General features: G+C 37.0%; 1 protein-coding gene across 1 annotated transcript in view; it reads left to right on the top strand.

The window, feature by feature from the left end:
- Positions 1 to 378: 378 nt before the first annotated feature.
- LONP2 (lon peptidase 2, peroxisomal) overlaps positions 379 to 15,009 on the top strand; it is a 62,845-nt gene continuing 48,214 nt past the window's right edge. Inside the window, exons 1-6 of the mRNA XM_075838385.1 lie at positions 379 to 680; positions 2,517 to 2,751; positions 2,954 to 3,085; positions 4,985 to 5,107; positions 5,418 to 5,593; positions 5,693 to 5,787. Coding sequence (XP_075694500.1) covers positions 448 to 680; positions 2,517 to 2,751; positions 2,954 to 3,085; positions 4,985 to 5,107; positions 5,418 to 5,593; positions 5,693 to 5,787 — 994 coding nt within the window. The 5' untranslated portion in view covers positions 379 to 447. The remainder of the gene's footprint in view (positions 681 to 2,516; positions 2,752 to 2,953; positions 3,086 to 4,984; positions 5,108 to 5,417; positions 5,594 to 5,692; positions 5,788 to 15,009) is intronic.

Here is a 15,009-nt window from a genome sequence, read left to right as displayed (position 1 = left end):
ACCAGAATAATTAGGACATGGATATTGTCTTGTGGGACTACAAGTGGCTGCATTTTACCTCAGGAAACCATCTTGTCATGAGGTGGAGTCGTTATGCTGGGACTTGTAGTTCCATAACGTCTAATTAATGGTATATATACATCTTCAGTAGTTCACACTCACTAGGTAGGACTGAGGCTGGGACCTGCAGACATGACATGACCGGTTGCTATCACCCTCTGGAGGTCGCAGAATAAGCACCACGTCCATTATCAGGCGCCTTCTTCTCTCTTCTCCTCACAGCCTGCAGTTCCCAGCAGTGACCACTAGATGTCAGTGCACAGACACTACAGTGAGAGTTTTGAGTTAGTTTGGCCGCTCTCCGCTCGCCGTACCTGTAGTCCGGAACTTGCCCTTTGCCCGGAGTTACCACCTGACGTCGGTTGGTTGTCTCTCTGGGCGCTGATCATGACCACCGGTGGCTCCATCCAGATCCCCCGCCGCCTGCCGCTTCTGCTCACCCAGGATGGGGTACTTCTGCCAGGCTCCAGCATGCGGTGCAGCGTGGACACCCCCGGGAACATAGAGCTAGTGCGAAGCCGCCTGCTGCGGGGAACCTCCCTCAAGAGCACGATCATCGGGGTCATCCCGAACGCCAGTGAGCCGGCCAGTGACAGCGAGGAGCGGCCTGCCATCCACAGGTGTGCCAGTCTCTGCCAGCCTCTCCCCTGTGTTGTAGTGACCCTTGTAGGCAATCGGCCCCCCCCACAGCGGAGTTGTCAGTTGTTGAGACCCTCCCCCCAGCGGAGTTGTCAGGTGGCGCGCCCTCCCCCCAGCGGAGTTGTCAGGTGGCGCGCCCTCCCCCCAGCGGAATTTTCAGGTGGCGCGCCCTCCCCTCAGCGGAGTTGTCAGGTGGCGCGCCCTCCCCCCAGCGGAGTTGTCAGGTGGCGCGCCCTCCCCCCAGCGGAGTTGTCAGGTGGCGTGGTTGCCATTACAGAGCCCTGTCCGCTTTCCCCAGACCCAGAATGTCATATAACTGCCTTCATATGTAGACCCCGTCTCTCCTGTGTAACGACTCCCATCATCTTCAGACCATTGACATGAGTGTGACCGCCGGACGCTCCGCCATTCTACTCAATGTAAATCACGTGATATTTCCGTATTACGTCGCCTGATCCTGGCCCGCGAAACCAGAATAAATACAAAATGGCGGCGTAAACATGGACGTCATAGAGGGAGGGGCGTCCACCTCTTAGGCCCCCCCCCCGAGCCGGAGCTGCGGTGTACGACCCGTCTATACGTTATATATACATATCTGATCGTTCCATCGCCGCCTTATGATGTCACGTTTCCCTGCAGCGTCCGGCGGTTTCATCTCTTTCTGGATTGATCCCAGCGATCGCCGAGATCCTGACACTTGTTACTTATCAGTCGTTATTTTCTGATACAATTGTAGCCGCCCCTCCCCCGCCCGTCTTCAGCCTTTGCACTGCGATGCTCCTGCAGGTTTTATGACCGACACAGAGGTGAAGGGGCGACGATCACAGAAAGTTCTGGAGATAAATCCCCCCCACGAGATCCCAATCTGACTACAAACACCGGAATCCAACCGATCATGTATTACCCCGGGAACCCAAGAAAAAGCCGCCTGTTGTAGGGGGGACTAAAGGTCGACGGGTTTTCGTAGAGGGGGAGCCCAAAGGTCGACGGGCTTTCGTATAGGGGGAGCCCAAAGGTCGACGGGTTTTCGTATAGGGGGAGCCCAAAGGTCGACGGGTTTTCGTAGGGGGGGGAGCCCAAAGGTCGATGGGTTTTCGTAGGGGGGAGCCCAAAGGTCGACGGGTTTTCGTAGGGGGGGGAGCCCAAAGGTCGACGGGTTTTCGTAGGGGGGGAGCCCAAAGGTCGACGGGTTTTCGTAGGGGGGGGGAGCCCAAAGGTCGACGGGTTTTCGTAGGGGGGGGGCCCAAAGGTTGACAGGTTTTCGTAGGGAGGGGTGCCCAAAGGTCGACGGGTTTTCTCGGGGGGAGCCCAAAGGTCCATGGGTTTTCGCAGGGGGGGGAGCCCAAAGTTTGAAGGTTTTGCGTGTGGGGCATAAAAATCAAGGAGTTTTCGTTGTCGGAGCTAACAGGTCAAGAGTTCTGCGTGGGGGGGCACAAAGGTCAGTATTTTGTGGACCCCCGGGGTCTGTAACGGGCGGAGTCCGCAGGGTATTGTCTCGGAATCAGTTGTCGGGGGAGGACGAGGAACCCGGATCAATATCCACAATTATTTCGTCTTTTTTGCTGATTCTTCGATCCTGTGATTCTCGCTGTATAAATGTCCGCTGCGTGCCGCGCTCCGTTCTCCTGCCGTTCATGGGGCAGAATGTGTGCCGGATTATCAGATGTTCTATTGGACGGTAACAGAAATGTATCTAAATGTAAGATTATCGCGCCGTTCTCTGCTGGAAACAATTGTCGCAATTTCTGGATTATAAGAATCGTAACGTCACCCCTCCCCCACACATCCCCTCACCCCCTGAATATTTGCCTCTGTAGGATCGGGACGGCCGCCTTAGCTGTACAGGTCGTTGGCAGTAACTGGCCGAAGCCTCATTACACCGTGCTGGTGACGGGTCTGTGCCGATTCCAGATCGTGGAAATTCTAAAAGAATCGCCGTATCCGGTCGCCGAGGTGGAGCAGCTGGACCGGCTGGAGGATCTGAGCAGTAAAGCCGAGCTGCAGGAGGCGCTGGGGGAGCTGTCCGAGCAATTTTACAAATATGCTGTACAGGTGGGTAACGGGGGCAGGGACTTATCTGTGTCTAGAAAAGCTGAGTGACGGCCGCTGCAATTACCCAGACCCCTGAATGAGGAATACTTACAGGAAAGCTGGGTGATAGGCGCCGTCCTGGTTGTCACCCAGCTTTCCCAGAATGAGATAGGAGAGCAGAATTGTGTACTGTTATAGTCTTTCTTTCTCTTCCCTCCTGAAGCTGGTGGACATGTTGGATAGCTCCGTCCCCGCGGTGGCCAAACTGAAGCGGTTATTGAATAATCTCCCCAAGGATTTACTTCCGGACGTCCTGACGTCGATTATCCGGACCACCAAAGAGGAGAAGCTGCAGGTCAGACCCCGGGACAGACACGAGATCGTGACTAGAACCTCATAGAGACTATTGGACTACAGGAATTGTACTCTCAGCTCCGAGTAAAAACAAATTCTGACCTTTTAGACAGACGTAACTGTGACGACACCGCGTCACTATAGCGCCATAAAGACGCAGCAAAACCCCATGAAAGCTGGAGCAGGGGAGAAGTAATGTAGTTGTGCATGGCAACCAATCAGGAAGGGCCCCTGCAAAATGAGATGGAATCTGATTGGTTGCCATTGGCAAATACTTCCCTTTTCTTTTGCGCCGGTTTTGATAGATCTCCCTCCATTCTTTTTATGGGATTGACGCATTTGACTTTTTCGGTGATCAATCAAAACTGCGTCAGAAGCTCCTGGGTATGAATAATCGTTTAATGAGAAATTCTGCAATTTTCTAATAATTTTTGTGTTTCGATCCATCACCATTTTTTAGACCTCTGCTTGCCGTCAATGAATGGGAAAACTAATTTTTTTTACATCCAGAGGCCTAACGCCTCAAGCACACGACCGCGTGCGCCATCCGAGTCCCGTCAGTGATCCGAGGAAAGATAGAACATTTTTCACGGACCCGATTCACCCGCTAAAGAGAATGGGTCCGTGAAGACTATCAGGTGCCACTCATATGCCATCAAAAACGGCCCGAGTGGCACAACGGTCGTGCGCATAAGGCGTTCTACTTCTGAGGATTTGCTACAATTATACCCAGTCTAGAGAATCCTTTGTAAGTTAAACACATCAGCAGCACACATCTCTCTCCTGATCTGATAGTTTGTTACAGTGTATCAGTGCAGGTAAAATTTATACAGTTCAATCTGTTTAGATCACAGAGGATTGTCTAGACTGGATGCAATTGTCACAAACTTTCAGCTGTGAGAAGTAATAGGTCTGCACAGGTTTTCAGTCTATGGGTGTAAACAAGAATGTTCCCATTCACTGACAGCAAGAGATCTTGAAAATGGTGAAGAGTTGATACAAAGTGTCTATTAGAAGGCTGAAGACCTCATTATACAAGGATTGAGCTTCGTTTTCATAGGACTGGACGACTCCTTTCATTATGTTTTTTTGCGATTGGTGGGGGGTATCGGCCAGCGAGTCCTTCTCTGACCCCCAGTTATAGACTTGAAAGGGCCTAATAGGGTATATGAAAGGGGTGCTGACCCGAAAACCCCTATAATCCATTCTAATTTGTTATCCAGTATATTAGGAAGTCTTAGGCTATGTTCACACTGAGTTTTTTTTGCAGGCAAAAAATTGTGCCTGGAAAAGTCGACGCATTTTTTTTCCTCTTTTTTCAACAGGCAAAGGAAAAAACTGCGAGTGTCCAGCGCCGCGGCCATTCGCTGTGTTTGTTTCCGTCTCCCATTGATTTCAATGGGGTTTTTAAAACTTCAAACGCCTCAAGATATGTCATGTCGCTCTTTTTTTCCCCGCAAGCATTTTTTCCGCTCGTGAGAATAAAAACTCCTCTGCCCTCCATTGAAATCAATAATGGGCGTTTTTAGCCGTTTTTTTTTACGTGGTTTTCGATGCGGTTTCAGTGTCCAAAAACGCACCGAAAAACTCAGTGTGAACAGGGTCTTAAAATCCTGCACTTATTTCCGGAACGGAATCACATGGTGATCCAGATTATATCCCCATAAACAGAAGACGGACTTATATACTTTCCTTGCCCGTCCAGAATATTTGATAATCTGACATTTAGCGGTTCTCAGTATTACCAGATAAAAGGATAAATGGCTCCAGTCCCTCATATTACTGCCCATATTGACGGTGGGTGGATCAGCGTCCGCCATCATTGACCCCGGGCGCCTGTGTATATGAACATTATAGAATTGTCGTGTCCCTTTCTTCACTTTTTTTTTTTCTTTCTTAGATTCTTGACGCTGTTGAACTGGAAGAACGATTCAAAGTGACCATCCCGCTCCTGCTGCGTCAGATCGAAGGGTTAAAACTTCTCCACAAAACGCGCAACCCCAAATTAGATGATGAAAAACGGGTATGTAATGCGTGGAGTCGCTCATGTGCCAGTGTAGGTAACGGACAGGAGAGAGAAATGTGCTGCTGGGTTTAGTTCATAGTAAACTGCCTGCGCTGATACATTGTAACAAACCCAGCCAGCGGAATGTGAGCAGGATTAAGTCAGGATGGGTTTTTAGCATCTAAAATAATAAAAATGTTTCCGTTCACTGACAGCAAGCGGATATTTTCAAAATTAGGAATTGAAAAACAACATTAGAAGAAGCCCTATAAAGGGGGATGATGGATGAGAAAATTCAATCACTTCTAGTCTCCTCCATTATCTTCAGGTCGTTGCGATCCGTCCTCTGAGGAAGCTTGGAGGAGGCGCGGGTAAAACGTTTTCTCTGGAGAATACAGAAGACGATGACGAGGATTCAGATGACATCATCTTGTTAGAGAAGAAGATCAAGTCGTGCAGCATGCCGGAGCCGGCGATGAAGGTGTGCGTGAAGGAGATGAAGAGGTGAGGGGCTGGGGATGTGAGAAATGTCAATAAATGATACCACATCCCCCGTCCCATCACTTCCCGTATATTATATACTTTATTATCATCTTCTCCCAGGCTAAAGAAAATGCCACAGTCCATGCCAGAGTATGCGCTAACCAGGAACTATCTGGAGCTGATGTCCGAGCTGCCCTGGAGTAAAACGACTAGAGGTGAGAACCGCACAGGCTGATAGTCCGACGAAAGAACTTCTCTTCAAATTCTGGATGTCCTTCCCATCAAACCCCAAGATGCTGCACTGAGGTCTTATTCTCTTTAGCCTAGGAGGAGCTCTGTGTACAGTTTCTATAATACTGCCCCCTATATACAAGAATATAACTACTATAACACTGCCCTCTATATACAAGAATATAACTACTATAATACTGCCCCCTATGTACAAGAATATAACTACTATAATACTGCTCCTATATACAAGAATATAACTACTATAATACTGCCCCTTTATACAAGAATATAACTACTATAATACTGCCCCTATATACAAGAATATAACTACTATAATACTGCCCCCTATATACAAGAATATAACTACTATAATACTGCTCCCTATATACAAGAATATAACTACTATAATACTGCCCACTATATACAAGAATATAACTACTATAATACTGCTCCTATATACAAGAATATAACTACTATAATACTGCCTCCTATATACAAGAATATAACTACTATAATACTGCTCCTATATACAAGAATATAACTACTATAATACTGCTCCTATATACAAGAATATAACTACTATAATACTGCTCCTATATACAAGAATATAACTACTATAATACTGCTCCTATATACAAGTATATAGCTACTATAATACTGCCCCCTATATACAAGAATATAACTACTATAATACTGCCCCTATATACAAGAATATAACTACTATAATACTGCTCCTATATACAAGAATATAACTAATATAATACTGCCCCCTATATACAAGAATATAACTACTATAATACTGCCCCTATATACAAGAATATAACTACTATAATACTGCCCCCTATATACAAGAATATAACTACTATAATACTGCCCCTATATACAAGAATATAACTACTATAATACTGCTCCTATATACAAGAATATAACTACTATAATACTGCTCCTATATACAAGTATATAGCTACTATAATACTGCCCCCTATATACAAGAATATAACTACTATAATACTGCCCCTATATACAAGAATATAACTACTATAATACTGCCCCCTATATACAAGAATATAACTACTATAATACTACCTCCTATATACAAGAATATAACTACTATAATACTACCTCCTATATACAAGAATATAACTACTATAATACTGCCCCTATATACAAGAATATAACTACTATAATACTGCCCCTATATACAAGAATATAACTACTATAATACTGCCCCTATATACAAGAATATAACTACTATAATACTGCCCCCTATATACAAGAATATAACTACTATAATACTGCCCCCTATATACAAGAATATAACTACTATAATACTGCCCCCTATATACGAGAGTATAACTACTATAATACTGCCTCCTATATACAAGAATATAACTACTATAATACTGCCCCCTATATACAAGAATATAACTACTATAATACTGCCCCCTATATACAAGAATATAACTACTATAATACTGCCTCCTATATACAAGAATATAACTACTATAATACTGCCCCTATATACAAGAATATAACTACTATAATACTGCCCCCTATATACAAGAATATAACTACTATAATACTGCCTCCTATATACAAGAATATAACTACTATAATACTGCCCCCTATATACAAGAATATAACTACTATAATACTGCCTCCTATATACAAGAATATAACTACTATAATACTGCCCCTATATACAAGAATATAACTACTATAATACTGCCCCTATATACAAGAATATAACTACTATAATACTGCCCCCTATATACAAGAATATAACTACTATAATACTGCTCCTATATACAAGAATATAACTACTATAATACTGCCCCTATATACAAGAATATAACTACTATAATACAGCCCCTATATACAAGAATATAACTACTATAATATTGCTCCTATATACAAGAATATAACTACTATAATACTGCTCCTATATACAAGAATATAACTACTATAATACTGCTCCTATATACAAGAATATAACTACTATAATACTGCCCCCTATATACAAGAATATAACTACTATAATACTGCCCCCTATATACAAGAATATAACTACTATAATACTGCCCCTATATACAAGAATATAACTACTATAATACTGCCCCCTATATACAAGAATATAACTACTATAATACTGCTCCTATATACAAGAATATAACTACTATAATACTGCCCCCTATATACAAGAATATAACTACTATAACACTGCCCTCTATATACAAGAATATAACTACTATAATACTGCCCCTTTATACAAGAATATAACTACTATAATACTGCCCCTATATACAAGAATATAACTACTATAATACTGCTCCTATATACAAGAATATAACTACTATAATACTGCTCCTATATACAAGAATATAACTACTATAATACTGCCCCCTATATACAAGAATATAACTACTATAATACTGCTCCTATATACAAGAATATAACTACTATAATACTGCTCCCTATATACAAGAATATAACTACTATAATACTGCCCACTATATACAAGAATATAACTACTATAATACTGCTCCTATATACAAGAATATAACTACTATAATACTGCCTCCTATATACAAGAATATAACTACTATAATACTGCTCCTATATACAAGAATATAACTACTATAATACTGCCTCCTATATACAAGAATATAACTACTATAATACTGCTCCTATATACAAGTATATAGCTACTATAATACTGCCCCCTATATACAAGAATATAACTACTATAATACTGCCCCTATATACAAGAATATAACTACTATAATACTTCCCCTATATACAAGAATATAACTACTATAATACTACCTCCTATATACAAGAATATAACTACTATAATACTACCTCCTATATACAAGAATATAACTACTATAATACTGCCCCTATATACAAGAATATAACTACTATAATACTGCCCCTATATACAAGAATATAACTACTATAATACTGCCCCCTATATACAAGAATATAACTACTATAATACTGCCCCCTATATACAAGAATATAACTACTATAATACTGCCCCCTATATACGAGAGTATAACTACTATAATACTGCCTCCTATATACAAGAATATAACTACTATAATACTGCCCCCTATATACAAGAATATAACTACTATAATACTGCCCCCTATATACAAGAATATAACTACTATAATACTGCCTCCTATATACAAGAATATAACTACTATAATACTGCCCCTATATACAAGAATATAACTACTATAATACTGCCCCCTATATACAAGAATATAACTACTATAATACTGCCTCCTATATACAAGAATATAACTACTATAATACTGCCCCCTATATACAAGAATATAACTACTATAATACTGCCTCCTATATACAAGAATATAACTACTATAATACTGCCCCTATATACAAGAATATAACTACTATAATACTGCCCCTATATACAAGAATATAACTACTATAATACTGCCCCCTATATACAAGAATATAACTACTATAATACTGCTCCTATATACAAGAATATAACTACTATAATACTGCCCCTATATACAAGAATATAACTACTATAATACAGCCCCTATATACAAGAATATAACTACTATAATATTGCTCCTATATACAAGAATATAACTACTATAATACTGCTCCTATATACAAGAATATAACTACTATAATACTGCTCCTATATACAAGAATATAACTACTATAATACTGCCCCCTATATACAAGAATATAACTACTATAATACTGCCCCCTATATACAAGAATATAACTACTATAATACTGCCCCCTATATACAAGAATATAACTACTATAATACTGCTCCTATATACAAGAATATAACTACTATAATACTGCCCCCTATATACAAGAATATAACTACTATAATACAGCCCCTATATACAAGAATATAACTACTATAATACAGCCCCTATATGCAAGAATATAACTACTATAATACTGCCCCCTATGTACAAGAATATAACTACTATAACACTGCCCCCTATGTACAAGAATATAACTACTATATACTGCCCCTATATACAAGAATATAACTACTATAATACTGTACCCTATGTACAAGAATATAACTACTATATACTGCCCCTATATACAAGAATATAACTACAATAATACTGCCCCTATATACAAGAATATAACTACTATAATACTGCCTCTATATACAAGAATATAACTACTATAATACTGCCCCTATATACAAGAATATAACTACCATAATACTGCCTCTATATACAAGAATATAACTACCATAATACTGCCCCCTATGTACAAGAATATAACTACTATAATACTTCCCCTATATACAGGAATATAACTACTATAATACTGCTCCTATATACAGGAATATAACTACTATAATACTGCCTCCTATATACAAGAATATAACTACTATAATACTGCCCCCTATGTACAAGAATATAACTACTATATACTGCCCCTATATACAAGAATATAACTACTATAATACTGCCCCTATGTACAAGAATATAACTACTATATACTGCCCCCTATGTACAAGAATATAACTACTATATACTGCCCCCTATGTACAAGAATATAACTACTATAATACTGCCCCTATATACAAGAATATAAATACTATAATACTGCTCCCTATATACAAGAATATAACTACTATATACTGCCCCATTATACAAGAATATAACTACTATATACTGCTCCTATATACAAGAATATAACTACTATAATACTGCTACTATATACAAGAATATAACTACTATAATACTGCTCCTATATACAAGAATATAACTACTATAATACTGCCCCCTATATACAAGAATATAAGTACTATAATACTGCCCCTATATACAAGAATATAACTACTATAATACTGCCCCCTATATACAAGAATATAACTACTATAATACTGCCCCTATATACAAGAATATAACTACTATATACTGCTCCTATATACAAGAATATAACTACTATAATACTGCTACTATATACAAGAATATAACTACTATAATACTGCTCCTATATACAAGAATATAACTACTATAATACTGCCCCCTATATACAAGAATATAAGTACTATAATACTGCCCCTATATACAAGAATATAACTACTATAATACTGCCCCCTATATACAAGAATATAACTACTATAATACTGCTCCCTATATACAAGAATATAACTACTATAATACTGCCCCCTATATACAAGAATATAACTACTATAATACTGCACCCTATATACAAGAATATAACTACTATAATACTGCCCCTATATACAAGAATATAACTACTATAATACTGCCCCTATATACAAGAATATAACTACTATAATACTGCCCCTATATACAAGAATATAACTACTATAATACTGCCCCTATATACAAGAATATAACTACTATAATACTGCCCCCTATATACAAGAATATAACTACTATAATACTGCCCCCTATATACAAGAATATAACTACTATAATACTGCCCCTATATACAAGAATATAACTACTATAATACTGCTCCTATATACAAGAATATAACTACTATGATACTGCCCCCTATATTCAAGAATATAACTACTATAATACTGCTCCCTATATACAAGAATATAACTACTATAATACTGCTCCCTATATACAAGAATATAACTACTATAATACTGCTCCTATATACAAGAATATAACTACTATAATACTGCCCCATATACAAGAATATAACTACTATAATACTGCCCCCTATATACAAGAATATAAGTACTATAATACTGCCTCCTATATACAAGAATATAACTACTATAATACTGCCCCCTATATACAAGAATATAACTACAATAATACTGCTCCTATATACAAGAATATAACTACTATAATACTGCCCCATATACAAGAATATAACTACTATAATACTGCCCCCTATATACAAGAATATAAGTACTATAATACTGCCTCCTATATACAAGAATATAACTACTATAATACTGCTCCTATATACAAGAATATAACTACTATAATACTGCCCCCTATATACAAGAATATAAGTACTATAATACTGCCTCCTATATGCAATAATATAACTACTATAATACTGCCCCCTATATACAAGAATATAACTACTATAATACTGCTCCCTATATACAAGAATATAACTACTATAATACTGCTCCTATATACAAGAATATAACTACTATAATACTGCCCCATATACAAGAATATAACTACTATAATACTGCCCCCTATATACAAGAATATAAGTACTATAATACTGCCTCCTATATACAAGAATATAACTACTATAATACTGCTCCTATATACAAGAATATAACTACTATAATACTGCCCCCTATATACAAGAATATAAGTACTATAATACTGCCTCCTATATGCAAGAATATAACTACTATAATACTGCCCCCTATATGCAAGAATATAACTACTATAATACTGCCCCTATATACAAGAATATAACTACTATAATACTGCTCCCTATATACAAGAATATAACTACTATAATACTTCTCCTATATACAAGAATATAACTACTATAATACTGCCCCTTATACAAGAATATAACTACTATAATACTGCCCCCTATATACAAGAATATAAGTACTATAATACTGCCTCCTATATACAAGAATATAACTACTATAATACTGCTCCTATATACAAGAATATAACTACTATAATACTGCCCCCTATATACAAGAATATAAGTACTATAATACTGCTCCTATATACAAGAATACAACTACTATAATACTGCCCCCTATATACAAGAATATAAGTACTATAATACTGCCTCCTATATACAAGAATATAACTACTATAATACTGCCCCCTATATACAAGAATATAACTACTATAATACTGCCCCCTATATACAAGAATATAACTACTATAATACTGCCCCTATATACAAGAATATAACTACTATAATACTGCTCCCTATATACAAGAATATAACTACTATAATACTGCTCCTATATACAAGAATATAACTACTATAATACTGCCCCATATACAAGAATATAACTACTATAATACTGCCCCCTATATACAAGAATATAACTACTATAATACTGCCTCCTATATACAAGAATATAACTACTATAATACTGCTCCTACATACAAGAATATAACTACTATAATACTGCCCCCTATATACAAGAATATAAGTACTATAATACTGCCTCCTATATGCAAGAATATAACTACTATAATACTGCCCCCTATATGCAAGAATATAACTACTATAATACTGCCCCTATATACAAGAATATAACTACTATAATACTGCTCCCTATATACAAGAATATAACTACTATAATACTGCTCCTATATACAAGAATATAACTACTATAATACTGCCCCATATACAAGAATATAACTACTATAATACTGCCCCCTATATACAAGAATATAACTACTATAATACTGCCCCTATATACAGGAATATAAGTACTATAATACTGCCTCCTATATACAAGAATATAACTACTATAATACTGCTCCTATATACAAGAATATAACTACTATAATACTTCCTCCTATATACAAGAATATAACTACTATAATACTGCCCCTATATACAAGAATATAACTACTATAATACTGCCCCCTATATACAAGAATATAACTACTATAATACTGCCCCCTATATACAAGAATATAACTACTATAATACTGCCCCTATATACAAGAATATAACTACTATAATACTGCTCCTATATACAAGAATATAACTACTATAATACTTCCTCCTATATACAAGAATATAACTACTATAATACTGCCTCCTATATACAAGAATATAACTACTATAATACTGCTCCTATATACAAGAATATAACTACTATAATACTTCCTCCTATATACAAGAATATAACTACTATAATACTTCCTCCTATATACAAGAATATAACTACTATAATACTGCCCCCTATATACAAGAATATAACTACTATAATACTGCCCCTATATACAAGAATATAACTACTATAATACTGCTCCTATATACAAGAATATAACTACTATAATACTTCCTCCTATATACAAGAATATAACTACTATAATACTGCTCCTATATACAAGAATATAACTACTATAATACTTCCTCCTATATACAAGAATATAACTACTATAATACTGCTCCTATATACAAGAATATAACTACTATAATACTTCCTCCTATATACAAGAATATAACTACTATAATACTGCCCCCTATATACAAGAATATAACTACTATAATACTGCTCCTATATACAAGAATATAACTACTATAATACTGCCTCTATATACAAGAATATAACTACTATAATACTGCCCCTATATACAAGAATATAACTACTATAATACTGCCCCTATATACAAGAATATAACTACTATAATACTGCCCCCTATATACAAGAATATAACTACTATAATACTGCTCCTATATACAAGAATATAACTACTATAATACTGCTCCTATATACAGGAATATAACTACTATAATACTGCCACTATATACAAGAATATAACTACTATAATACTGCCTCCTATATACAAGAATATAACTACTATAATACTGCTCCTATATACAAGAATATAACTACTATAATACTTCCTCCTATATACAAGAATATAACTACTATAATACTGCCCCCTATATACAAGAATATAACTACTATAATACTGCTCCTATATACAAGAACATAACTACTATAATACTTCCTCCTATATACAAGAATATAACTACTATAATACTGCCTCTATATACAAGAATATAACTACTATAATACTGCCCCTATATACAAGAATATAACTACTATAATACTGCCCCCTATATACAAGAATATAACTACTATAATAATGCCCCATATATACAAGGATATATCTACTATAATACTGCCTCCTATATACAAGAATATAACTACTATAATACTGCCTCCTATATACAAGAATATAACTACTATAATACTGCCCCCTATATACAAGAATATAACTACTATAATACTGCCCCCTATATACAAGACTATAACTACTATAATACTGCCCCCTCTATACAAGAATATAACTACTATAATACTGCCTCCTATATACAAGAATATAACTACTATAATACTGCCTCCTATATACAAGAATATAACTACTATAATACTGCCCCCTCTATACAAGAATATAACTACTATAATACTGCCTCCTATATACAAGAATATAACTACTATAATA

The sequence above is a fragment of the Rhinoderma darwinii genome, chromosome 9 (genome assembly GCF_050947455.1).
Source record: "Rhinoderma darwinii isolate aRhiDar2 chromosome 9, aRhiDar2.hap1, whole genome shotgun sequence".
NCBI lineage: Eukaryota > Metazoa > Chordata > Amphibia > Anura > Rhinodermatidae > Rhinoderma > Rhinoderma darwinii.
This window is presented reverse-complemented; position numbering and strand designations above follow the sequence as displayed.